At 35.4% G+C, this 27,152-nt stretch overlaps 2 protein-coding genes across 5 annotated transcripts in view; both read left to right on the top strand.

The window, feature by feature from the left end:
• Nucleotides 1-5,692, top strand: part of LOC132938517 (triple functional domain protein) — a 119,143-nt gene extending 113,451 nt beyond the window's left edge. For 3 of the 4 annotated variants that reach the window (XM_061005399.1, XM_061005398.1, XM_061005396.1), the window contains 6 exons: nucleotides 218-298; nucleotides 519-871; nucleotides 1,416-1,572; nucleotides 2,513-2,740; nucleotides 3,243-3,443; nucleotides 4,294-5,692. In XM_061005399.1, the coding sequence (XP_060861382.1) occupies nucleotides 218-298; nucleotides 519-871; nucleotides 1,416-1,572; nucleotides 2,513-2,740; nucleotides 3,243-3,443; nucleotides 4,294-4,554 (1,281 nt within the window). In that variant the 3' untranslated portion in view covers nucleotides 4,555-5,692. The remainder of the gene's footprint in view (nucleotides 1-217; nucleotides 299-518; nucleotides 872-1,415; nucleotides 1,573-2,512; nucleotides 2,741-3,242; nucleotides 3,444-4,293) is intronic. The other variant, XM_061005397.1, reaches the window with a different exon arrangement.
• A 4,509-nt stretch (nucleotides 5,693-10,201) lies between these two features.
• LOC132938518 (UDP-glycosyltransferase UGT4-like) lies at nucleotides 10,202-26,146 on the top strand. The gene is made up of 7 exons (XM_061005400.1): nucleotides 10,202-10,456; nucleotides 12,423-12,654; nucleotides 13,090-13,300; nucleotides 13,670-14,069; nucleotides 17,503-17,725; nucleotides 19,457-19,676; nucleotides 25,778-26,146. The coding sequence occupies exons 1-7, from the start codon at nucleotides 10,445-10,447 to the stop codon at nucleotides 26,049-26,051; spliced, it is 1,572 nt and encodes a 523-aa protein (XP_060861383.1). The 5' UTR covers nucleotides 10,202-10,444; the 3' UTR covers nucleotides 26,052-26,146.
• Nucleotides 26,147-27,152: the final 1,006 nt, after the last annotated feature.

Raw genomic sequence — 27,152 nt, 5'->3', positions numbered from 1 at the left:
TATATTTTACGAGTTGTCCTACTCTTTAAAACTGTTGGAAATGATTAAATACTCTTCTGATTTTTGCTTATATTATAAGGGGGATTTGCATGTTCCACGTTATGTAGTTAGGTATAATTTCGTGATTAAGACGACTATTTTATGTTAATGTGTATTATATAATAATTAATATTGTATCATAATAACTGACGAAAACCACATGTTTGTTGTTCTTCAGACTTCGGGACTGTCAGCGGAAGTGACGGCCTCGTCTTCAGCCGATTTGGCCGAAATCGAACAGATCGTCAAAGATAGAATGGTGAATTTTGAGAGTGAAAATGTTTGTGTAGATTGGAGTTGTTATAGATTATATAGATACATTGAGTACTTTTTAGTGTTTAGTGTGTTGTGTTTGTGTATGTGTGTGTGCAATCGCAGTAGTTTAGTTATTTCATTGTGCACGGCTTGTCCTTTTTTATTTTCGTTTCTTCGTTTTTGCTATCTGGTTTTTGGGGTCTAAATCGTCGGTTGTTTTACAGGAACAACACACCACCACCGCCGCAGCCGCCGCCGCAGCCGCTGCCGCTGCCGTGGCCTCCACCGCCAACCCCACCAATTTCTCCACCGACAAGATGAGTGGTGAGTTGAGACTGAAAAACGACGACGTCGAGTGCGAAGAGGCGTTACACAAACGGGAGTACGTGATGAGAGAGCTGGTCGAGACCGAACGGGACTACGTCAGAGACTTGTCGCTTGTGGTTGAAGGCTACATGACCGTGATGAGAGATCCCGAGGCCGCTGGCTGTGACATCCCCATGCCTGAGGATTTGAGGTCCGGCAAAGACAAAATGATCTTCGGCAACATCGAACTCATCTACGAATGGCACCGAGAGTGAGTTATTTTAATATATTTTGCTTACAGTAGATTTAAATGTATACCTAATATACCTAAAAAATTATAAGTCATTTACTATGATAAATAAATATATTATATTATAATATAATATATTTATTTATCATAGACAGTAAACTACTTAAAAATGTTTAGTTATTTTTTATTCAAATAATTAAGTATTTTAAATTATCTTTGGCGATTCAGGCCAGTCGTCTTATTAGTTAGGTTGTGTTTTATGTCGTATTCTTATTGATTTCCGTCTCTTACACGTATACGTCTACTATAATATACAAAAAACGACTGACCGTACCATATATAATTTTAAATTTAACGAATAATTATTAAGATAACAATAATATTATGTATTACTAAATGTCTTTAATTATTAATTTTATAATTTATAATTGTTGGAATAAATAATTCCGAAAGTGCGATTATGTTTTTTTTAGCGCATAATCTACTGAGGCCGAATATACATATGTGGATTTCACTTTTTTGGTATTTGCAATGTATAATTTTACGTATTTTTCTTTTTTTACAGCGTATTCTTGGCGGCCGTTGAGCGATGTCTCACCCGACCGCACGAGCTCGGCAAGCTGTTCAAAAAATACGAACGCAAGCTTTTGATGTACGTGGTTTACTGTCAGAACAAGCCAGTTTCCGAATACCTCGTCTCTGATCACAATGACTATTTCGAGGTAACATCTTTCATAAATAAATTAACGTATTTATATACGCTAGAGAGGTATGTTAATTATAGGTGCGTATAGGGTTTTCTTTTGTCCTAACCGTCTCGTTACATGCCCGGTCTTCGTGCCTTGGGTTATAATACATGGGGGGGGTATATTATAGGTACGGTCATGGGAACTACGGGCTGCAGCAGTGTGCAAAAAACATTTTCTATTCAATATTTTTTTGATATCCCGAATAATGAAATCTATTTGGGATGATCTTTGAGCTAGTTCAATTTTTAATTTAAAAAAACTAAAATTTTTATTTGTTGTATACTATTGTCTCTTAAACGAATTCAAGCTATAGGTACTACGGTTTTCTATACCTAGTATAATAAGTAATAATACCTAAAATAATAATTTGACGGAAACGAAACTGTTATGACATGAATATGCATTTGACCGGGGTCTCACTAAAATATTCGTAAGGCACTTTTTCGTTACACCATTTTTACTATGATTAATACGTTAAACATATATGTACCTATATAAGTATAATTATAACTATTTCTTTGCAATTAAAAAGACTCGTTCATGATCTTAAGTCTTTCCAATATCTATATGGGAGTAAAACCAGACTGACATATTATTCTTTAACTAAAATTAATGTATTGTTTTACCTTGCATATTTTTTTTTTGCTGGTAAAAAGGGATTATTGAGTTACGGTTTTTTCTGATATTCATTATGTCATGGTCGATTGTGTGACATGACTAAGGTGTTTATTGTACTAAATATTTATTAATATTTTAACTGATTGTAATAATACTGTCAATAGGTAGCGTATCCAAAAATGTTGATAGTTCAAATCATAATATGCTTCAAATTATAACCATGTATCAATGTGGTACGATCCACCATATAATATAACACTAAATGATCTAACCACTGTTATGTTGTTTCCTGCAGGAAATGCGTCAGTTCCTAGGCCACAAGCTCCAGCTAAGTGACATCCTCATCAAGCCTGTGCAGAGAATTATGAAATACCAGCTGCTGTTGCGGGACATGTTCAAGTACACGGAGCGGGCTAGGTTGGCAGACGAGATGGAAGCCCTTCGGCAAGCTATGCACGTCATGCAAGTAGTGCCCAAAGCAGCCAACGACATGATGGACGTCGGTCGATTGCAAGGTTTCGACGTGAGTACACTTTATATTGTATACCGCCATAGACCTGGTAACCCCCTGGTCCTTATATACAGCGTGGTTATTTTATCAATATATAATTACATTCTTGGCAAATGTATGTGTTTCTCGATAGACTTTTTTTTTCCTAACAAAGTCATAACAATGTTTTTTGTTTTAGAATTTGTATAAATCAAAAATGTGTTATATAAAAATGTAAATACTTAAGAAAATATAACAACAAAAAATAGTAATTAACCATTTTCTTTAACACAAATCTCAGGGTTAGATACTTACTAAATTTTAGCCACATTATCATAATAATATTATTATTAACCTTCTCGATAAATCAAATTTTTTTAAAAATATAAGTTACGCACAATTTGTATGTTATTCTGCCCTTATTTTTCCTATGCTTTTAAGTGAGGATTTACGTCTTGGACCATAATGCAATCAAAACAAGACTGTGATAAGACTGCTGTATTATATTAACCTGCCATTAACTGCTTCGTTTTAGGGCAAAATCACCGCTCAGGGTAAGCTGCTGTTACACGGCATGTTGACATGCGCTGAGGGTCCCAGCCTCAACCCGAACAGAGTACCACCGCACAAGGACCTGCACGTATTCCTATTTGAGCAGAGTATAATACTCAGCGAAGAAATGCGCAAGAAGGCGCAGTTCAGCAGTCCAGTGTATGTTTACAAAGCGCACATACAGGTACACAATCGTCTACGATATTTTTTTGCTTACAAAAATTTAAGACATTTACCTTTTTACAAATTTTTATGAGATGGGAACTATTTATTTTACACTTTGTAGAATATTAAAAAAATTCATGAAATGAAAGCTCAAATCTGATGCTTTGTGTAATTTTTTTTCTTGATTTAGATACCTAAGATAAATTGTTTTCATTTTAACATTTAATTATTTTAATGTTCTGTCTTCAGTCTTGATTCATTTTCCTATCAGAAAAAATACTATTGAAGAAAATCTAAGCATTTTTACTGTCCTAAAAGGTGATGACAAACACAAAAATTAAAAAATTAAAAAAAAAAACACATCATTGTAAAATCAATACATTCATCATTCCACTCAGAATCTAAAATATTAGATCGTGTTATTTCATTACAATAAAATTATTTTCATAAAACAGTTTGTCCAATTTATTAGGTACCTATGAAAATAATATTAATTTGTAAATATATAATTTAAAAGTAAACTCTTATTCTTAATGTATTAAGTCAACACTTTAAGTGATTAAAAAAATATCAGTGATATTTTATTGGGAGGTCATGATTGACAATGCGCTGTCAACAGTATAATAAAATAATAATAATAATTATGTTGTAATACAGTATTTAAATTGAATTACACATAGTGGAAGGCCAAAATTACTCATTATTAAATTTTATCTTTCATTTCATATTTTAACATAATGAAAAAGTAATGAATTGTTGTCATGTTTCGTGTAGTTAGTATTAAAAAAAAAATGTCCACATAGCTGATAGATAATCAAATTTTCATTAATCATTTGGCTGTAGATTTAACCCTTATCAACTTGTTTCAGGTGAACAAAATGACACTGGATGAGAGGCACGGTTCGTCCAGCAGTAACTCGTCTGATGACTCGTCTGATGGGTCTTTCATCATCAAATCCACCGACCCCAAGAGGCCACCGCTGTGGTTTGTGTGCCATGCGCACAGTGCTGAATCGCGTTCTGAATGGTTGCAGAACCTCAGGCAAATACTCCAGACACAACAGGACTTCCTGAAAGCCATACAGTCACCCATAGCGTATCAAAAAGAACAGACGAAGGAGGCCAGTTAGTTGACAGAGTGCGTCATAATAAACAAATAAAATGAAAAATATAAAATGTCTTTTCTACTTAACTCGTCAGCTGTGACAGTTTAGTAAGATTGTGTTCGGCACATTGACAATTTAAGTCTGACCATGTCCCCAAGCAGATTGAATATTATTATAATTATTATTATATTATTATTATCAAGACGACATTCCTATTTTACATTATCTTTTAAATTTTTATCTAAGTAGTTTTTAAACATAATCGAAGAAAAGTAACACTATTTGTTTTTACATTTAAGACAACATCGATTAAATATTATCATCACTTGAGATTGACTTTAAACTTTAGAGCTTTCTAGAGGATATATATATATTTATGTATTATTATATTTTTTTTCTGTGAGAACAACGATTTTCAAAAAATAAATCTCTATGTAGACAACGATTACATACAAGTTCCATATAAACATCTTCAGGTTCTTTTTTTTTTTTTTAAGAGTCTAGTCAAATGTTTATTTAGACTAATTTTTATTTTATAACTTTTCTTTTACTTTAATAGTTCTTATTATTGTTTATAAATCCTGTGCAGTTTTGTACAAAATTATTAATATTATTAAAACCTAAAATATTTATACGTATTATACTATAGACAGTACATGTATAATATAAACATTATCCAATTGTCTAATAATATTTAGTAAAAAAAAAATTATTACTAGTGTACTCGTAATATTCAATAGTGATGGTCCAATATTTAAGATTATCATATCGATGCCTTATATAATAAGATTCTATTGTTATTGTATCAAACCAACACCTAACGGACACCAGATAATTAATATTAAATTATTATATTTATTTAATATGTATACATATAAAATATAAATACACAAATAATGTGAGTGAATGGGTCTCTGGTGGATGATTTGTCATCACCGTACTCTTATTAAAACTAAGGTTGTGTATGTTCGATTTTGTGTAATACATTTTTTTATTATTATTTTAATTTCATCAATATTATTATAATATGATATATTATAATTATTTTTGTTTGCCAAAATTTAATGCACAAACTGTTGATTGTAAGTTATGATGACATTATATGTTTGTATATAATATTGAAGAACAATAATAAAACAAAAATTGTTGTTTTTTTTTTTAAGACGGTTGTTTTTACTTTAGAATATTTTGTAATATTCGTCGTTTTTATGTATTTATATATTATTTATGTGATGGTTAATAATAATTATTAAGTTATGTGTACACTGTACAACAGTAGTTGTAATGGCGCGAGAACAAGTATTTAGAGGTAATGCGCACAGATATGACTATGTAGTACCTAATACCTATGTACTATGTACTCAATTTCCATTCCATATTTACTGTATTACAGTTGTTCTAGTATTGATTTCAAACCATTATTAATCGCTTTTTATCGCTTTTCTTACTGAATCCGATTATCAAACTAACAAACGGAGGCTTATTTATGAATAAGACCTCTAGACATGAAAATGTTAATTTTTAGAAGAAACACATAACTTTATAACTATTCTTGTTTACCTACCTATGGTAAAATGGTGCTGCTGTTTTTTTGTTAGTATTTGGTCCACAATATTGTCTACCAGAAATCACTCAATGGGTGAAATAATCATGTTGAGAGCCCTGCTGAGTAGACTTTTGCTTTGTCTCATTAAAAAAAAAAAAAATGATCCAACCTGGCAACAAATGTATTTATATGACAACCGTTGTTAATTACCTAAAGTGGTATCATATTCAACGTGGAAACCTCGCACATAATAATTTACGCGTATAAACTGAAAATGTCAAAAATCATCAAAACAATTACTCATAAAAACGGTCCAACTATATAATAACAATATACCATATAGATCTGCAGAAATAACTTCATATTATCCAATAATAAATATCTATAAGAGGACGATACACCGAAGTTTGTTGTCTCCGTCTTAAAAGTGCGTAACATAGAAAATTGTACGCTCAGCAGAACACGTGTAGCTCCGTTAGTTTAAAAATTAGAGTGACTTGACCTCTTATAAAATTTAAAGGTACGGATTATTGTCTAGGCTGCAACCCCATGGGCTTAATTAAGACTGTTTAGAGTATTTTAAAATTCTAAATTATTTGTACATCTTAAAATACTCATAACTCGCTTTAAAATTAAAATATAATAAAAACGCCAATGAGATTGTCCGAAGATAATAATCTTGCCTTTAAATTTTAAAAGAGGTCAATTCACCTTAATTTTTAAACTAGTGGAGCTACACGTGTTCTGCCGAGCGTACAATTTGCTATGTTTTTTTTTTTATTATTTATTTATATTTGTGTCAACACACCAATATTTTTACAATGTTTGATACAATGTACGATTAGTATGTTTACAATATGTTTAAGACAAAGTTTACATTAGTTTTTAATTTTGGTTAGCTTATAGAAATCTAGGTCATAATCTAAGTTTGAAGTGTCTTTTTCGGGTTCTAGTAGGATATCCTGTGGTAATTGAGGTTTTAGTTTTAGATTGCTCCGTCAAATTTGTGAAGTTTTTTGTGGAAATTTTTAAATTGTGTCATCCAATTAGATATATCCTAGTAGATGCCCCGGTAGGTTAGGCTTGTTGTTAGGTTGGTAGGGGTAGCGAGATCAAATCCCGGATCCGATGGTTTGAATTGTGCTGATTTGTACATGAACTTGTATAAAATCCGCGCGTATCTTTTGAATTTTTTCACAGAATCATTTATAATATTAAGTATAGTGTAACGTTCCATATATGACTAATTGCAATTAATGAGATATCAATGTGAAATCTGCGATTAGCATTTGAATTATACAAATGCATTCCCTAACGCTTAACACATAGTAGTTACATTGTGTTGGTACATCTATATACTTTTTGCGACATCGCACAGATGAACTTCACAAAACTGGGCGTTAAGCGTCTGTGCGTCGTCTCGGAGTGGTCACTGAGAAAAAATTATAAACTTCTCATTTCACAGTGCGACTGTTGTGTAACAGGTTAGTATGCATCTAGATTTTGCACACAGGGTAGGTATGGTAGGCCTGTATCATTGTGTATAGTTGTTTGTTTCTTATGAACCACGGGGCGTTTAGGGCTGTTCTTAAAAATGTATTTTTAAGAGTTTGTAGTTTTTTAACTTTTGTTGTTGAGGCAACTGCCCATACAGGGTATGCATAAGCTATTAATGGTCTTATTAGCTGTGTATAGAAGTAAAGAGCATATTTTCATCTGCATGGTTGAGCTTCGGCCTTCGGTTTAATAAAGGGTTTAATGGTACGGTATTCTCATAATTTGCTATGTTACGCACTTGTAAGGCAGAGACATCAAATGTCGGTGCAACGTCATCTTATAGACATTATTATTACTCTATGTACATTGAATTCAACATTCGACTGCTGTGCGTATATCTAATAAATATGTATTGAATAATTTTTTCATCGTGAAATAAAAAATGTTGACTTCGACGTTTTTTTTTTTTACAAGCAACATACTTATGCATAAATTAATATTATCGACTTGATTTTTGATTGATCAAAATAATTACCTTTTTTAAAATTGTATGTCGATCTATTTTGTATTAATAAAATTAACTCAAGTTTAGATCACATTTTTTGGTTTTGAAATAAATCAATTTTTAAAAACATAATTCTGATAGGGGCTAATTAATAATAATTGTCAAGACTCGTATTGACAAGGCCAGAGCACCTGAGTGTACCTACTATACCTACCTTTTATTTTTTTTCGGTACTTTATTTTTCACTTGGAAGTTTGAAACGACAGAAAAAAGGTCTATTTGTAACCTTTCCTACTCCAAGATCGTAAGTACCAGCAGACTACATATATGATATATATTATACAATATCAATATATTACATACTATTTAGTATTTATAATCGTCCTGTAAGTTGTAACAGATGCAGTCGCACAGTAAACGTTTCAAACATCGTAATTCGAATTTAATAATAATTATCTAACTAAAAATGAAAATCTTGACATCGATTATATTACCTATTCTATCCGATGTAAGTGAAAATATAAGCCACGACAATTCGAAATGTATAATACTAAAAAAAAAAACAAATCTAATTACTACAGTTATTATAAAAAAAAAAAAAAAAAATAAGATGATCAGAATTTTTTTTGTGCGACGATTAGTTATTATGTGTTTATCATCACATTGACCATAAAAACATAACGTTTCATCTCATAACGTTTTAAATCGAAGAAAAAATCACCCACGTGCATAATACGACGCACCCATACAGAGTGATGCATTTATCACAGAGAAGTTGTTTTCTCGGTAAATGTATGTGTTTTTTAAAAATATGTTATTTGCATCATTTGTAATTAATACATAGGTATCACAAAAAACGTTTTTGAAATATAATTTAAATTTTTAAAATTTTATTTCTTTTCAAATGGCAGTACAATTTTTTCATTTCATACTCCGCCAAAGTGGAGTGTTTTTGTTGTGCAACGCATACAGGAATTATTGTAATGGTAATTTAATTAAAATTACACGTTTTTACGATATAATATCATCTCGACGTATCGAGTTAGTGTGGCCGACGAGCCGTCACAATCGAGTATCTCTAAATCGAAATCCCAAAAATAAAAACCACACATCTACGAATCATTCAATCATCAGCTATCATTACATATATTATATACTATCATTAGTTTATTGTTCGTTGCGGTGACTATAATATTATGGTAACAAAATATATGATAATCATTGCTATAATACAGGATCTTCAAAAAAGTGTGTTGTATAAACAGTACCTAATAGGTATAGTCGTCGTTCAGTAGCGGTTGCTAAGGGAGAGGGGTGGCTAAGGGGGTTAAGCCTAACTCCCTGGTACTCAATTTTGTTTTAAGAATTCCCCCTCCCGCTAATCAACCCACATCCCATTTACCTATGTCCTATTGTACTACATGTAAATACATATTGTAAATATAAATTTTTGTTCAATAAATATTAATTATTAGGTACCTATATATTGTAAAGAAAATAAGTTAGAAACCATATATAAGAACTTATTTTAAGGGGCCCGGTGCCGTTTTTCAAATTTTCTGCAGTTCTATACAATTTGAGAATTATATTTTAGTTGCCATCTTAGTTAAAAATACTTTTCCACTAATCTACTACCCGATGCCTAGGTATATAGGAGGAGGGGTGTTAATACGGTGTATTGTATCGAAAAAAATTACTTCGCAGGAATAATTTTCAGGCCTTGTAGAATTGCCGGATTTTGATAACTATTTTTTTATCTGAAAGAATAGAAGACTTCCTACAAGCCGCGTCGAATTTTGTATTTCAAATAGGTTATATAATTATAATTTGTAAAAAAAGATCTTAAAAGATTGTATTAGTCTTAAAGACATAGGTAGGTATATAAGTACTATAATGTTTGACATTAAAATATTGAAAAACGGAGTTCGATGCAGCCTGTATAGTACATTAATGGACATACATTTGGTAAAAAAAAAATATCAAACTTGATTGATTTTAGTGTGGACCAACAAATTATGCATCGGCGCCTTGAGACCGTTAAGGACCTTTGAACCGATGCTGTATATTCGTAAAATATGTGTATAGGTACGTTACGTAAGTACAGTGCGAATACTCTCAGATAACGGTGTGCGAGTTCACGTTTCAGATATTATTATTATCATTATTATTATTGGCTTATTTTTAGTGATCCGTTCCATTCCGATGCGAGCTCACAGCAACGGTTTCGTGTATATTTTTGAGGATCACTGAGACATCGACGAGTGTTCAAATATTGACCGATGTAATACCTATTATATTACAATTTATTATTATTATATACACGCGGTTGCATTATAATAACGACCACCTGGCTTCTTTTTCGAAAAATGTCTTATCAAGTAAGTGCACACACACACACACACACACACACACACACACACACACACACACACACTCAGACAAATGGGAAGACTTGCTTATAATAACATGCTATTTTTTTTACATCTTTTGCGATATATAATATAATATAATATTATTAATAATTATAAAGCTCATACAACAGTAATTATACGAACTAAGATCCGAGACTTTGACTGTATACATATGTATTTTATCACACACACAAACGTCAATATACAAATATTTCAAAAATATAAAACGTTATAAATTATTATAGTCGTAGGTACCTATGTCATATTAAGCCAGTCTCCCCTATATATTATGCGCCACCTGTAGATTGTATATTAATATGTATATTATAGATCTATTTGTTTTGCAAATGATTTCTTTCCAAAGACTAAATGTATGAGTTTTTGCGTCACATTATATTATAATTTATAATATTACGTAATAGAAAGTAAAAACCTTGGGTTATTGTGCAAACTATGTATAAAGTAGATAGTAAATAATAATTTGAATTCGTACTTATCTCGTATGGACTATAGTGTGCTTACATTTATTTAACTAATTGCATTATCTATATGTATTAAAACTTATAAAACATAAATACACTATTAATAAATTGTAACATGAAAAAAATACGATAGTACCTCACCGGCTACCTGTAATATAAATTGTATTATTTTTTCTGAAATAAAGCCATAATATTATGTTTGGTTCGTAACATATGGCTATACATGAGCTAGCGCATAACTGTGAATAATCAAAATGCAATAATGTGTTTTTTTCGTTATTTTGCAGAAGGATTTAAGTTTGGTCAAAATGTGTTTCATAAAACTCCTCCTAAGCATGCATTATAATATAGCTAGTATACACTACGATTCTTAATACTTATATATAAATATTGTAACATTGAATAATATTCCTATTGACACTCATTATAATATTAAAAATGGGGGACGGAGTGGCCGAGCAGACTAAAGCGTCGATTGCACCGTCGCTGGTTCGAAATCCGGCCACGGGCGGCACTTGACGAGCAGTCACGGTGTCTGGATAGAGAGGCTGCCATTATACCCCACCCGGGCATGGCAGATACCTACGGGTGCCCACTAAAAGATCTGCCAAATCAAAACACACGTGTTTAAACCTACAGTACCCTCCCCCCACAGTTAAAAACCGCCCAATGGCCAAAGTTGCCGCGGGTTAATTATTAAAAAAAAAAATATATACAACTTTAAACTCACGCATATCTACCATAGGCGGAAATCCATTACAATTTCAGGGGGGGCCGGGGGTCTAACATTATTAATGTCAATCTGAGTGGGGGGGGGCTTCGCTCCTACAAAACTAAAAAAGGAGGGGGCTTGACGGACTTTTGGGGGCTAAGCCCTCACAAGCCCCCGATTCCCACCAATGATACCTACGTCTATAATATATGAGTCAGGGGTCGCCAACCAATCCACCGCAATCGATCTTCAGAAGAATATTGGTCGATCGTTTTTAAAATGAATTAGGTACCAATATCGGTTGATCACGTCCAAAATCAACACACTTTTACGCTTTATATACAAATTAAAGTATTAATTATTAGTGAATAAAAAACATACAATTTTCCGATGGAGAAATAATGAAAGAATCATATTATTATAAGTAAAATCATTATAGCACTGCGTACAAAATAACATACAAAATATACTTTAATACATAGTGGTCGATCACCGCAGAATGCAGATCACTTAAAATTATTAATGTAGCACACTTGTTGGAAAAGGTTGGTGTATCAACCCATAAAGGTTATGCGACACGCCAACACACCTGATATTAGTGATCTAAGATCTTCACTAGGCGTACGTGACGTATCAAAAATATAATAGATTATAAATTATAATTTAATTATTTTGTCATGTTGATAATTTTCTATTCTGTGTTTTTACTTACCTATTATTTTTCTGATTTCCATCGCAGGTTTTAACAATCATCGCGATTTTGACAATCTCAGGTAGCTGCGTTGTTCGTCCGATTGCTGCCGGCGCGGATATATTGGCGTTCTTCCCGTTGCCAATTTATAGTCATTTTTCCGGTTTCAATCCGCTGTTCTTGGAATTGGCGAACCGCGGTCACCGCGTGACCGTAGTCAGCCCGTTCTATCCAAAAGGAAATGTGCCGACCAATTACCGACATGTACCCATTCCCGATGGTATGTAATATTATACTATACCTATACAAATGGATAATATGTGTGTTTACTCGATTTTCCCCAATCCAGCTTTGGCATTTTTTATATTCAAAAACAATATTTTACAGTGCAAGACTTAATTTCCCATTATTTTCCAATGCTAATAAATAAGTAATAATACAATATATTGTATATATAACATATATGGTCATTCATGCCACTATACTATACACTATAATGGTCAGGACGTGTGTGGCGTGCAGTGCGAACAATTGTTAATAACTCATCCTATAGACCAAACAATTCGTAATACGCTATAATACCTAAACTAAATTTAGAATTAAAAACAGTTAAGAATATAGAGATGGATATAATATTATTATCGAGTGGAATCGAGCAAAATCTATTTGATAAAGGATATAAAATATATGATATGATTATTTTGCATGGGCACAGTGAAAATCCAGAGAATTCGCAATCCACTGGAAATCCGCCATACGTATCGGGTGACCAATATGATCAACGTCAAGCAGGGTATGATGAAGATGGTCACGCGGACTCTGGAGCTGAACGAGACTCGTGCGTTTCTCAACGACACTCGGTATGCCTTCGATCTGGTTTTGACCGAATGCTGGTACAGCGACATTTACCTGGCAATAGGTCACAGGTAACAGTGGCAAGACCTAATTATGTTTTGCAGTTTTTTAATAGATTAGATATAGACAATTCAAACGGAATGTAATCAATTAACAATAGTGCCGATTTCGCACCCTTTTTGGGTTTTCTACTTTTTGCGCCATCTTTTTTTTATTCTTACATTAAGGGGGGGGGGGGGCAACGGCGAACATGTCTTTTTTACTGAAAAAAAAACTTTGTCATGTTTACTCTTTACATTGCTTACATAATTACCTTAAGTTCCATCATGCGTGATGACGTGTATATATCTTATAATACTACAAAAATGATAATCAAAGATTCCGTGATAAATTTTTTAATCGCTCTACGCATATTAACATTTAACCGGGACTCTGCGCAGATATTCCGCTCCGGCGGTGTGCCTGAGCCCGATGGCACCGTCGGTGACGCTCAGCCAATCGCTGGGCGTGCCGGACCATCCCGCGTACGTGCCGTCGTTCTGGCTCCGGTACTCGGACTCCATGTCGTTTGGCGAACGGGTGTACAACACGGCGATCGCTGCCGCCGAGCTCATCGTGTCCGAGGTCGCGTTCCGGTCAACGGATCAGCAGATGCTGGACGATCTGTACACGTACCCCGGACACCGGAACTGCCCGCCGCTGGACACGCTCCGCCAAGCCGTCCAGCTCACGTTGGTCAACGGCCATCACTCCGTGTCGTACGCCAGGCCGTATCCTCCGAACGTGGTGCAAGTGGCCGGCATGCACATGCGGCCGCAGACGTCCGCCACCGTTGACCGGGTAAGCTGCGCGTTTTGTTTAACCTTTTTTGAATGATTCTATATATTGATTTACCACGACAGCCACTGGTTTTTTTACGCTATTTTATGACATTTTATATCCACTCCATTTGTCTGACTTTCAAAATACTGTTTAAATATTAATCAACGACTGCTGACCGCAACACGTTTAAAATACGATATGTATACATATACAAGTTGCCTAAAAAATAATATTCAAATTCGGAATCTGAAAATAAAAATGTATGTTGAAAATGTTGAAGTATAAAATAGTGACTATATAATTATAATATTTTTCAAAAAATTTTTTGTTATAAATACTTAATACTATTCAAATAATGTAAAAAAATCTTTTAAAAATTTCATATAAAACATAACAAATTAATTAATTTATAACTTATAAAAAAATCATCTCCAAAAATGTTACCTACATAATATATCATATTATATTAATATTTAAATTTGGCTATATACTTATCAGTTATCAGTAAATAGTTTATAATATAACTATAATATAGTTACATATGTAATGTATTTAAAGTTTAAACCACAGATTCCGTGGTTTCAACAAATATGAAATAATACCTTAAATAATTATAACTTATTAAATATCAAGAAAATACAATACATAACAGTCGTTCTCAATAATATTAACCTATAAAAACACTCAACCTATACATAATACATTATTATAACGCATTAGTAATTACTATAAATGTTAGTATGTTGCTCTTTAAATGTATTAACTGCTTTAGTTTGTGGAATAATATAAACTAATATTTGATTTAAATAGTAGATATAACACGTCGTATCATAAAACATGGGTGACTATTATAGTGATTTATATTATATTATAAGTACCTTCAAGTTACAACATAAAATTATAGGGCGCCGGGGAATCGGGTCGCAATTAACCTTTTTTCAAGAAAGGATATAGGAAATTGCAATTTTACATTATAATTTATAGCAGGTAGACCGCCAGACCAGTGACTGGACCACTATTTCAAACGATTTTTCATTAAAGTATCCGGGTAGCAGAAGTTTTATATTAAATTTAGTAGTGTAGGAACATACGAACAGGAAAACGATATTTAATTCGAAAGAATTATATATCATAGAGGTAAATTAAATTAAACGATTATACGAAGAGCCCGAAGAGGAGAAAAAACCAGATGTAAATTTGTCAAATCTGTATCGCATCATTCAAAAAAATAATTGTATTTTCAAATAATATTAAAAAAAGAAATAATTATTTGATTAATTTTATGAGCTTATAGGTTCATATTTTAAAGTTATTAAAAAAAAAAAAAACAATATTAAAATTATATAGGTTCTATAATTAATAAATGTAATACCCATATTCGTATATTTTCGTGTAACAAATTTGTGACCCAGTGTCCGGGTAATAAGATGTAAACAAATATTGTATGCGAAGCAGGTGGATTAAATGTGACCCCAATTACTGATCGCCCAAAATAAAGATAATTATCTAGAATGTATCCCTATATAATAAAAAAATGTATAGCTAAAGTTCATAATTCACAGTTATTTTACATAAGTAGTTATTGAATGCAGTGGCGTGTTTAGGAATTTTGCTAGGGGGGGGGATGATATATATAATAGGTACACCCATAAATACGTACATAATACACATTTTTAAAATCCCCCAACTTGTTGAGGTTAATGTGGATCAAGGCGAAATAAGAATTAACACATATAATAGTATCTAATAGCATTTATTATAAATTCATACTAACGCCAATCCCGTGTTTAATATACGATAAACAAAAAAAATAGTTATAATATAAAATCCCGTTTTCTATTTTTTTAGATGCTCAGTTCATCGATAAGTTCATCTGGCATGATTATTGTATTGACCGGTGACATGCCAATAAAGCCAACACATTAAGCCAACGCATTACAATAGTCAAACTAATGTTAAACCGCGGAATTCGACCGGCAAAATCAGTGGGTTGAGCGTAACCAAGGTTTAAACTAGGAATCAAAATTTCCGAAAAAAAAGATTTTCTGATAAAAACCAGGGTTTTTTCCTGAAAAATTGAAAAATAATAATATATTATCGTATCCCGCATACCCACCAATGATGTTTTGTTGTTACGTATTTTCTTAATAATTATTAATTAATATTGTCATTACTCATTTGTCAATCGTGTGCTGTCTATATATTTGATCTACAACTTACAAGTAATATTAATTATATAACATTTAAAAATACAGGTGATTTATTTTCGGAGAAATACACTCTCCCACATAAATACCAATTTGATTTATAACTACGTTATTTTTAGAACAAATATTGAAATATCCGTATTAATATTTTTAATAGTTTAATTTTAAATTTTAATACAATAATACATTGATATAACCGTATTGGCAAATGTGAAATGACAATGACAGGTTTCCTTATCTATTTTTCAAAATGTTTTTTTTTTACATAGATTATTTTAATTTTTAAGCGTAAATACAATTTTTTAATTTTCAAAATTTCGATTTTTTTTTAATTTTCCGAAAACTGATTTTTTTTCAAAAACGTATTATTTTAATATTTTCAAATTTTTTCACGTTTTCCGAGGCTCTGGGAAAAAAAACGGTTTTTTTCTGAAATTTTCCCGAATTTTCCCGGCATTTTGATCCCTAGTTTAAACTATGATTGTAAAACGAGCCCTAAGTCGGTTCTAATAAACAAAGTATATAATATTTACTACTTAATTTATAGTTATTATTCAATATTAGATGAGAAAATTGATAAAATATTTACTTTTGTCATACTATTTATTAGGTAAGACTTAATACTTAATAAAAACTTGAAAAACATCGTTCACGTGTAGCAGTTGATACAGGCTAAGTACAAAATATTTTCAAGAGTTCATGAATATTTGGATAAAACTTTTTATCACAAACATCTAAAGTATGTAACCCAGAGGTGAATACAATTTTTTCAGTCACTAAAAATAAACCAACGCCCTATGGTAAATCTACAGTCTTCATGGTAATTTTGTTTTATTTACCGACTATTTATCGGGTTTATTATAAACACTTATGCATGAAAGATAATTCGCAGAAAGTTAAAAAATACAGTACACCATACTACCATAGAGGTATATATTTTTGTTGTCCAGTAGTCACATATATCAATATATGCCTTGAACGACTAGTGTCGTATAGTATATCAGAGCGGTAAAATTACTACGGCTAGAACATTTAGAAAACAGACGTACTTAAAAGGAATATCATATTGAGAAATACAGAAAATAAGAAAACTTAACTTTACAAAAAAAAAGGTCAAGGGGAGATTTATCCCCCATACCCCCCTAACCCCCCCCCCCCCCCCCGTAAATGCGCCAATGATTGAATGAATTGATTTTGAACCAGTTTAAACATTTTTATTATTATAATATTATTATCTTCGGCAGAAATTCAAAGCACTCCTCGACGGTGCAACCCACGGGGCGATCTACTTCAGTTTCGGATCGAACATAAAGATGTCGGACCTGGGGAAACGCGATGTCCAAGCATTTGTCGAATCGTTCAGGAAGCTCAAGCAAATAGTGCTGTGGAAATGGGAAAACGGCACCATTGCTAACCTGCCCGACAATGTGTACATCGATAAATGGTTTCCACAACAATACATATTGAGTGAGTGCATGAAATAATATTAAAATAAATATAATTTATATAAATATCGAACATTCGACTATATTATATACAACAGTTTCTTAGGACTTAGACACAGATGCACACCGCTTGGACAAGAGACTATCCTGAACTCTTAGATGAAAGTTATTTCATATTTAGTGAACAAACACGTGAACACCCCTCGTTTTTTTCAAAAATAGAACGTAAACGACGTTTATAGTTTTTAATGAATTTGAACGATTATTAAGATCTTAAAATTTATTCACCATTCAATAAATATAATATTCATAAATATTGATTAATAATATTGTTACGGTTTGACGTGAAACAACAATAATATTATTATTCCTACGATTTTGTATTAGTATTTAAACGATTCATAAAAATATAATAAAAAAATTTTAATGAACGACAAAATTAGTGAATTCGTTTTTTTTAAATAACGTGAACGTGTTCATTTGATAAATACATGAACGTGTACGTGAATGAGTTCCATTTAACGTGAACGTGTGAACAAATTCTATTTTTTAGGGAACGTTCCGAACAGTGTTACTGTCTGTAATCTATATTATATGCGCCATTATGCTGTACTGTAGCAGTCCAACCCACTGGAGGTTTCAAATCATCCCAGTAACAAACATTATAATATATTATATTGTGATCAACGAAATTTCGTATTAAGTGTTGTAGTACCTACAACTCACAATGTATCCGTTGTTCCGTTTTATTCTAATAGAACAATCATTTAAGACACATCACTGAGATATTGTATCATATAGTAGAGCCGACCTTTAATGTAATTGTTATAGATGATATTATGTATCGCGTGATTGTTAATTGTTTTATTGTTGTGTTCAATTACAATATTGAATTTTTCCACTACTTCTATTTGAAACGTACCGGAAACAAAGTATCGATGTTTTATTATATCACAAAATACTATTTTAAATGTTTGCATTCTATGAGATATAATATATATTATAATATGTACATACTCCGGATTTATCCATACACTATATAATATATTATATAAGTATTATAATAACAAATGGTATAATCTCCATTTCCCTCGAGGGATCATTGATTAATATGTTTGCAGGGTCACTGTGAGAATTCAAGAAGTTTTCGGGATGATAAAAATATAATGTACACCTTTATCCAAAGAAAGTAAAATCAAAAAAATTAAATGATAACGAATTAAGACCCCATTTAATTTAATTTTAATTTAAAAAAAATAAAATATGTCTTATCTGCGGGCCAGATTAATTTTGTGTCCATGGGCTGCGCAATCGTGCTGCTACGGTAATCTGGTGATGACCCCTGCTATAGTCTTTTGCCTATATAATATATGATATGACTTTATAATATTAATTAGGAGAGACGTGTGTTATAATAAGTCACACAATTAATAATATTATTTCATTAACTGCGGAGACAAATATGTAAATTACAAATATTTTAATTCGACGGAAATGGCACCATCAGAAATTATAGCACGAAATAAACACTGAACCCGTAGGCTTGTATGCATATTGATTAATTCGATATTATATTATTTTATTTATTTATACAGAGTATAACAGACAAAACAGTTAGTACCGTAATAAAAGTTATAAATCATTGAATATTATTGCCTTGAAAAAAAAACGTCTCGAATACCTACTAGACTTCATTATGATTTATATTAGACTATATGTCGCTGATGTACAATATTATTGTTTCTGTTCAAAGGCCATAAAAACTGTAAGCTGTTCATCACTCACGGAGGATATCACAGTCTCGTGGAGGCCTTGCACTATGGTTTGCCGTTGATTGGTTTCCCGTTTTATACCGACCAGTTTTATAACATGAGGTTTGTCATTGAAAACGGTTTTGGAATAGAAATCTTACTGGAAAACCTAAACGTAAAAGTCCTCGTCGATGCTATAGGAAAAATCTTCTCCGATGTAAGGTAAGAAAATATTCATAATTTAATATAGGTATACATGAATATAATATAATAATACATATTAAAGACGCCTACGAGCTACGTGAATACGCTTTTGTCCAGAGCTTAAAAATATATAGTTGAAAATTGATACGGAGCGTCTGTTCGTGACGTCCCGTGTCGTAAATACCAATGCGTTGTGTATTGTTATGATTCGTTTATTATATAACCAATAAGTAATGTTTATAATGATCGGGGCAAGTTATCCCGGGCCGCGCGGCAGGCTTAAGGAAGCGGCCGCGGCGGGCGGGTTCGGGCCTGAAGAGGCGCGAGCAAAACAATAGTCGGGACTTGCCTATACGTTTCGTAGAAGTAATACAATAATAGGGGAGAGTAGAAACCGTCCGTGCACGGACTCGAGCAAGTCGTGTGGGTTCGGTTCTTCCTCGCGGCGAAACTCGAAATAGCTCGCCGTAGGGGGAAACGTGGTACTACTTGTCGGCTTGCTGAATAGTCGATTGGCCAAGTTACGTCGCGAAGTCGGTTCCCGGCGTGTCTTGGTATTCGTCCAACGGTGTGACTGGACTCGATTGAACGGGTGGACTGTCAGTAATGGATCGCCGGAGTATAATTATATTATACGCTGCCGTCGGTGGGTCAATCAGGTCCCGGTGTGGCGGCTATCCGTTGTCGTCGATCGCTGGATGTACACGGTAGGCTTGGCGTCGTCGGTCCGTGAAGTGGCGCTTATTAGCCAGGTATGCCGGGTACTGTTGAGTCTCGGCGGTATCGGGCGATCACGTTAGATCGGTGCGTTCAGGGTGCGTCGTCGTGGACTGGTTAGGTCGGATCAGCTTCGCCGGTGTCGTTCAGGTCGGTGTTGCTGCTGCGTTGATAGTCTTCGGGTCTTCAGGTCTTCGGGTCTTCTATAGTGCTTGTTGACTTGTAGAAGATATGTTGAAGACTGGTGAGGTGGATTGATTTGACCTTTTGCTTTGCTTTGCTTTGGGAGGGGTGGCTATGCCGTTTACTATTCCAGGCTTGTGCCTCTACTAGTGGATGGATTTTGGGGTTGATTGGTAGGTTCAGTTATGTTAGTCAGTCCAATTTAATGGGTATGGTTTGAGTAAACGTTTGGTGGTTGGAGGGGAGTGGGTTTTACCTAAGAGGCGGATATGATCGTATTCGGAAAAAGAGTTTTTGTAGAACATTGTTTTTGATTGAGAGCAAATGGAATTTTGAATAGATTTGAAGTTGGCTGATTTTAAAAGGGCCGAGTTTCTAACGATAGTGGGCATACCGGTTATCGTGCGTATGCCGATGTTTTGGACGGATTCAATACGTCTCCAATGGGAGGGGCCGATAAAGGGTGCCCAGGAAGAGCCAGCATATGTAAGTATAGGGGTCACGTAGAGTTTAAGTATGTTAAGTTTTGTTTTCAGCGGAACGGGACTGGTACGGTTAAGTAAGGGGTAAAGCATACCACGGACGCGGGTAGCTTTTTTGGTTACGTCTTGAATGTGTTGGTTGAATGTAAGTTTACGTCCAATCGTGACGCCTAAGTATTTGGCCTGTTTTGACCAGTTAACGGGTTGGTTATCGATGGTTAGAGGTGGAATGTGGGTTGTATTAGAACGCCCGAAGAGGACGCCTACTGTTTTGGTCGGGTTTATTTTGATTCGCCACCTGTGGAACCAGTTGGACGCGAGGTTGAGTTGGTGTTGTAGTTGTATGGTTGCACGTTTGGGGTTTTTGTTACTAGTAAAGAACATCGTGTCGTCAGCGAAGAGTGAGAGGTTGGCTTTAGGAGTCGTTGGAATGTCGTTAATGTACGTCAAGTATAGCGTCGGTGAGAGACAGGAGCCCTGAGGGACTCCTGCGAGTACGTGTCTGGTAGTAGAGAAGGAGTGTTCGATTTTAGTGGTAAAAGTACGGTCGGTGAGAAAGGATTGGATGATTTTTATGATTTCTAACGAGATGTTGAGTTTGGAGAGTTTGTAGAGTAGGCCTTCGTGCCAGACGCGGTCGAAGGCTTTCTCCACGTCGAGGAAGACGGAAGCAGTGTTTAAATCGTTGTTAAAGTTTTCGCTCAGTTGGTGGGTGAGTTTGGTCAGTTGTAGTGTGGTCGAGTGTTCGGGTCTGAAGGCGAACTGTTCGGGACGGATTTTGTTTTTGAGTTTGTCTTGTAGGTGGGTGAGGATGAGTCGTTCGTAAATTTTGGACAGGGAGGAGAGGAGGGCGATTGGTCTATAGTTTTCGGGTTGTTTATGGTCTTTGCCAGGTTTGGGAATGGAGATGATGACTGCTTTTTTCCAGGCAAGGGGAAAGTAGCAGATTCTGAAGGCGCTGTTGATGATCCGAGTAAGGGACAGTATAACGTTGTTCGGTAGGAATTTAAGAGCCGTGTTGGTGATGAGGTCGTCACCTGGGGCTTTCTTTTTGCGAAGGTTGCGAATTATGTCTTGTATCTGGCCGGGAGTGGTAAAGAGGTTAGATCGGGTGATGTCAAGGCCTTGTAGGTACTGGGAGTGAGCGGTTACGTCTGGTAAGTCGGGGCCGGGGTTTGTTTGAAATTGACGTTCGAGCGAGTCGGCTATCAGCTCTGCTCGTTCGTTGGCCGGAAAAACTAGGCCGTCGGGGCCGGTTAGTGGGTGAGATGCTGGACGTTTGTGTAAGAGACATTTGTTGAGTTTGTATATTGAACCGTCTTGGTGGTCTAGTGAGTTAAGAAAGATGTCCCATTGGTCAGTATTGTGCGTTGCGAGTAAGGTACGTATGAGAGATATTTTGGCGTTTAGTTGTCGTTTAATTGTCGGGTCGCGGTTTATTTGCCATTCGCGGCGTATACGGTTTTTGTCTTGTATTTCCAGTTTAATGTAGTCTGGTACTACAGTGGACGGGTGTTTGCGTGTCGGTACGTATACGCTGGATTCAACCGCTTGTTGGATATGTTTTGTGAGGTTTTCGATTGCCAGGTCGATAGACTCACGGTCGTTGGTCGGTTGAGTGGTTGAGTTCGGTAAGTTCGCGAGAGTTGTCGTGTATTTTTTCCAGTTAATAAACCGATTCGTAACCGGTGGAGAAGAAGAGATCGGAGTGCAGAGTGTATCTAGAAGAATGGGGTTGTGGTCGGAAGATAGTTCGTTGAGGTTAGTGATTTGGGTTTGATAGGGTAGTCGTACGAGGGCGATGTCGAGTATGTCAGGTCTGTATCGTGTGCATGTCGGGAAATGTGTGGGAGAAGAGGGAGCAGTTACAGAGTAGTCCGATTGTTGTGCGTGGTCAAAGAGGACACGGCCGGCAGCGTTAGTCGTGTGGCTATACCACAGCGGATGTTTGGCGTTGAAGTCGCCTGCCGAAATTTGCCATTCGGCACTCTTTGTCAAAAGGTCGAGGTCGTTTGTCGTTAGTAGGGTTCCGGGTGGTTTGTATACGGCTGAAATAAGTACTTCGTGGCCGTTGAGTTGTACGAGGATGGAAGAGGTTTGGATGGTTGTGTTTAGGGTAACTGGTTGGTGAACGATACGTCGGTTGACGAGAACGGCCGTGCCTCCGTGGGCGGGCGAGCCCCGCACGGGCGGCAGGTCGTTCCTGTACGTAAAAAAGTTAGGAATGTGAAGTCTGGCCGAGGGTTTTAGGTGGGTTTCGTTAAGTAGGATTATGTCGGTTTTCAGTTTTAGTGCTAAAGAGCGCAGTTCGTAAAGTTTGTGGTTAATGCCGTTTGAGTTCCAAAATAGAATTTTTAAGTTATCCATTTTGGGGGGATAGTATGGTTAAGAATGATTGTATTGCTGTTTGTATCAGGGTTTTGGGGTCCTGGTTGTTTACTATGGCTGTTAAGAGGTTGGTCAGGAGGTTTAAAATGAGGGACAGGTTAATTTGTGGGGCTTCGGGACTGGTCGGTTTTGGTGGTGGTGGTGGTGGGGGCGCTTGGCCGGTGGTGGCTGCAGCGTACGAGCGGGTTTGGGGTTTTATTGTAGTTGTTGGTGGGGGCAGGGGTGGTGTAAAAGATTGAGTTGTCGGTGGCAGGGTTTGGGGTTTGGTTGTTGGTGGTGCGATTTTGGGTTTTATCGTCAAGAGATGTGGGCATCCGCGGAAATTAGCCGTATGAGGCCCGCCGCAATTGCAGCATGTCGGGGTTTGGTCGGGAGTTTTTTGGCATTCAGATGCCAAGTGATTTCCTGCGCACTTGACGCATCTGGGTGGGTGGCCACAGTTACGGGAACCGTGTCCAAAACGTTGGCACGAAAAACATTGTGCCGGGCCGGAAGGTTTAAGGGCTTCTACCGAAATCGTAAGATAAAATAGGGAGTTGAGAAGGAAGATATCCTTGGCGTTCGGGGTTGCCGCAATGTGTACGAGGCACATGGGCATCGGTTTTTCGGGAGTACCGAAACGGCGGATGTATTTTGTTTGGAAGTTTAGGGTTTCTAGTTCGGATTTTAGATCGTCAGTGGTGATGTCGATCGGTATGCCCTTTAGAACGACCTTAAGGGAACGATCTTCAGGGAGGCTGAAGGTATGGAATTCAGTTTTGCTGTCAACTAGGACTTTCTGAATTTGTCGGAAGTGGGTGGGGTCGGTAGTTTGGACGGTTATTTGTCCATTGGATGTGGTTTTGGCTGTAATTGCCGATGGAGTGAAGTTCGGAAGTTTGTAAATGGTTGGTGCGATTTTTCGCCAGGACGCAGAGTTTAAGATTAAGGGGGGTGGCCTGATTTGCTTGGGTTTGGCTGATGTCGGGGTTTGTTGTTCGGATGTTTTGGCTGGTGGAGGTTTCATAGTCGGGGCGGAGTGTTGGGCGGATTTGTTTGACTCGGTGTCGGAAGTGGAGCAGTTTGACGACATTGATATTGATGAGTCGGTCGACGGAGTTGGAGAGGGTGGGGAATCCCTCTGTGGACCTTTTAGGAAGGTGGACGGTGGGGATGGCGAGGCACGTGGACGTCCCTTCTTGGAACTCCCGGGTGTTTGCGCGGGGCCCTTCCGCTTGTTAGCTGTCTTGCCCATGGCAAGACCGTAACAAACTCAGGGTTTTAACACTGTAGCTCTGAAAAGAGCGATTTTCTGGTGGTGTGGGGGGGGTTTTAGGGGGGTTTGGTTTGGTCAGGGATGGGATTCTGCGGCAATGAGAGGGCGCGGCCCCTCGACAGATAAACGGTGGGAGGTGGATACCCGTCGCTTTCGCGACGGCTTACCTTGGGCGCTGGTGCCCTGTCGGAGTAGCGGTGAAAACGGCTGTTTTGAGTTGAAGGTTCGTGGTGTGAACCGTGGGCGCTGGAGCCCTGTTGAAGCAGTAAGAACGGCTGTTTTGTGGTTGAAGGTTCGTGGTGTGAACCGTGGGCGCTGTTGCCCTGTTGAAGCGTTGAAAACGGCTGGCTGTAGAGTAGTTGGCAGAGGACGTCTTGCTCGGATGTGAACTGAACGTGAACTGGTGATGATACTGATGATGATTGATTTGACCGGTGAACTGTCCCGGTATATATACTATTTGTTTCCCTTTGTTGTCCTGTGATTGGTCGAGGATGGTTGCTTTGATAAGCAATAACCACACCTCGACCCGTTGGTGTTCGCTTTGTTAATGTGGTTCTTGCTTGTTATTTCCGTGAAATTTTCCTGTTGGTAAACTACTTATTCTAATATGTCGCGTCTATTACTTGTGTCGCATTATGTTGCCATACTGTTGTGTTTGGTGGTCCTGAAAAGGACCATTTTAATACAGTGACGGTTTATCCCGTTACAAAATTAGTTTCAAAATTACATTTAATTTGATGTCCGAAACTTTAGTTAAACTTTAGTACTTTTATATAATTAATTTAAAAAAAAAACCACGGAACTCTCGTCTGTATAGTACTATAATGTGTTGCGGCTTGCGAGTGTATACGTCGTACCTAGTTTGTCATTGACCATTGTGTGCAGTGTAGCCGTGTAGATCACTGTAATAGATGTGTCATCAAATTTGAATTAAATAATAATAATAAATCGTTTTTCAAGAAATTTGTTTTCAAAACCGAACTACTTTTAGAAATTGTTTTAAATCACTCAGTTTTTACACCTTGCTATGTGGTTATCTGTACATTCTTATAAATTGTAATACATATTATTATTGATACGTTTTATTTCAGTTATAAGAAGAACGCAAAAACAGCTTCCAATATTTTCTTAGACCTTCCAGTTTCCGCGATGGATACCGCAGTGCATTCGGTCGAATACTTAATCCGAAACGGTGTTGCAGATTACAAATTGCCCACGTCCACGAGCTTGAACCGATATCAATATTTTCTGATCGATGTAATGGTTTTCATTGGCGCTGTTGTAGCTTTAACTGCGTTAATTTTATATAAATCCATCGGTTACTTAAGGAAAATAATTAATTTAAAAGACAAAAAGTCAAAATAAAATAAAGACACAGGTACCTACATTATTATTACATCATATTATTGTTTAATAGCATAATATTATTTAAAATAAAACTGTGCAGTAAATAGCTTTGAGATGTAACGAATTATATTTTTAAATTATATTTTAAAAGTTAACACTTTGACGGACAGTGAGGATAAATAATAATTATAAAAAGCATTCCTAAATTAATCAATGTTCTAGAACTGCTATCCCATTACATCAAATATAATATGTTGTAGGTAGATCTTAGGGCGTATAGGTAGGCATGGATGACAAAAATGTTAAAATATACCCAAAATACATACTGATAAACACGTATATTATCATCAATGAAGATACGATTCGATGGATATAAATTACAGTCTAAATATAAGTTATCATAGGGAAACTTAACAAATTTTTTTTGTGGCTTGGCTTGGAGCGTTGGCTGCTAAAAGTCACACAATGCTACTGAGAGTAAGTAACGCCCGCTGCTACTAATTTCCGGATGGGTGACAACCCGGGTAGTTCATAGTAGTAAAAACCTTGCCATACATACATGTGTTTGCTTACCTACCGTAACAACACTTTACCGTACGAACATTATACCAACCATACAGGTCATAATCCCCTACAATAGCTAATAGCCAGTCGCCGGGCTTGAGTTCAATAAAAAAAAAGTGTGCAAGTGGATGTCGTTCTGCTGTACAGTAGGTTACAAGTGGGTTACTGTTATGGATGGTGTTAAATTTGAATTCAATGATATATAATATCATTGTATAAGAAAAACGATTCCGAGCGAAAACGATATTACGATAAAACGATTTATAAAAGTTAAACATTTTATAAATTTTTAACTACAAAATAGTTTTTAAATTTTAAATTTGATACATTTTGTCAAAATTCAAACCTTAAATGCTTATAAAAAAAATATTGTGCCTATGTATAATACCATATAATGAAGGCTGACAGATTTAAATTGCTCAGAATCGTTTTTCCTATACGAGTACAATAATTTTTATATCATTTAATAAATATAATATGTTAAATATTATTATTAAGTCTGGTGTACGGAATTGTACATTTCGTAATGTGTACTACAGTGATTTTTGTAGACAT

The sequence above is a fragment of the Metopolophium dirhodum genome, chromosome 2, assembly GCF_019925205.1.
Source record: "Metopolophium dirhodum isolate CAU chromosome 2, ASM1992520v1, whole genome shotgun sequence".
In the NCBI taxonomy this organism is placed as follows: Eukaryota; Metazoa; Arthropoda; class Insecta; order Hemiptera; family Aphididae; genus Metopolophium; species Metopolophium dirhodum.
Note: the sequence above shows the minus strand (reverse complement) of the source record. Positions and strands in the feature narration are given on the sequence as shown.

What these genes read in the sequence shown, in the direction of transcription:
- LOC132938518 (XM_061005400.1), top strand. An exon ending in CGTCCGCCACCGTTGACCGG is followed by an intron (nt 14,070 to 17,502) that starts GTAAGCTGCGCG and finishes TATCTTCGGCAG; the next exon opens with AAATTCAAAGCACTCCTCGA. An exon ending in TCCACAACAATACATATTGA is followed by an intron (nt 17,726 to 19,456) that starts GTGAGTGCATGA and finishes TTCTGTTCAAAG; the next exon opens with GCCATAAAAACTGTAAGCTG.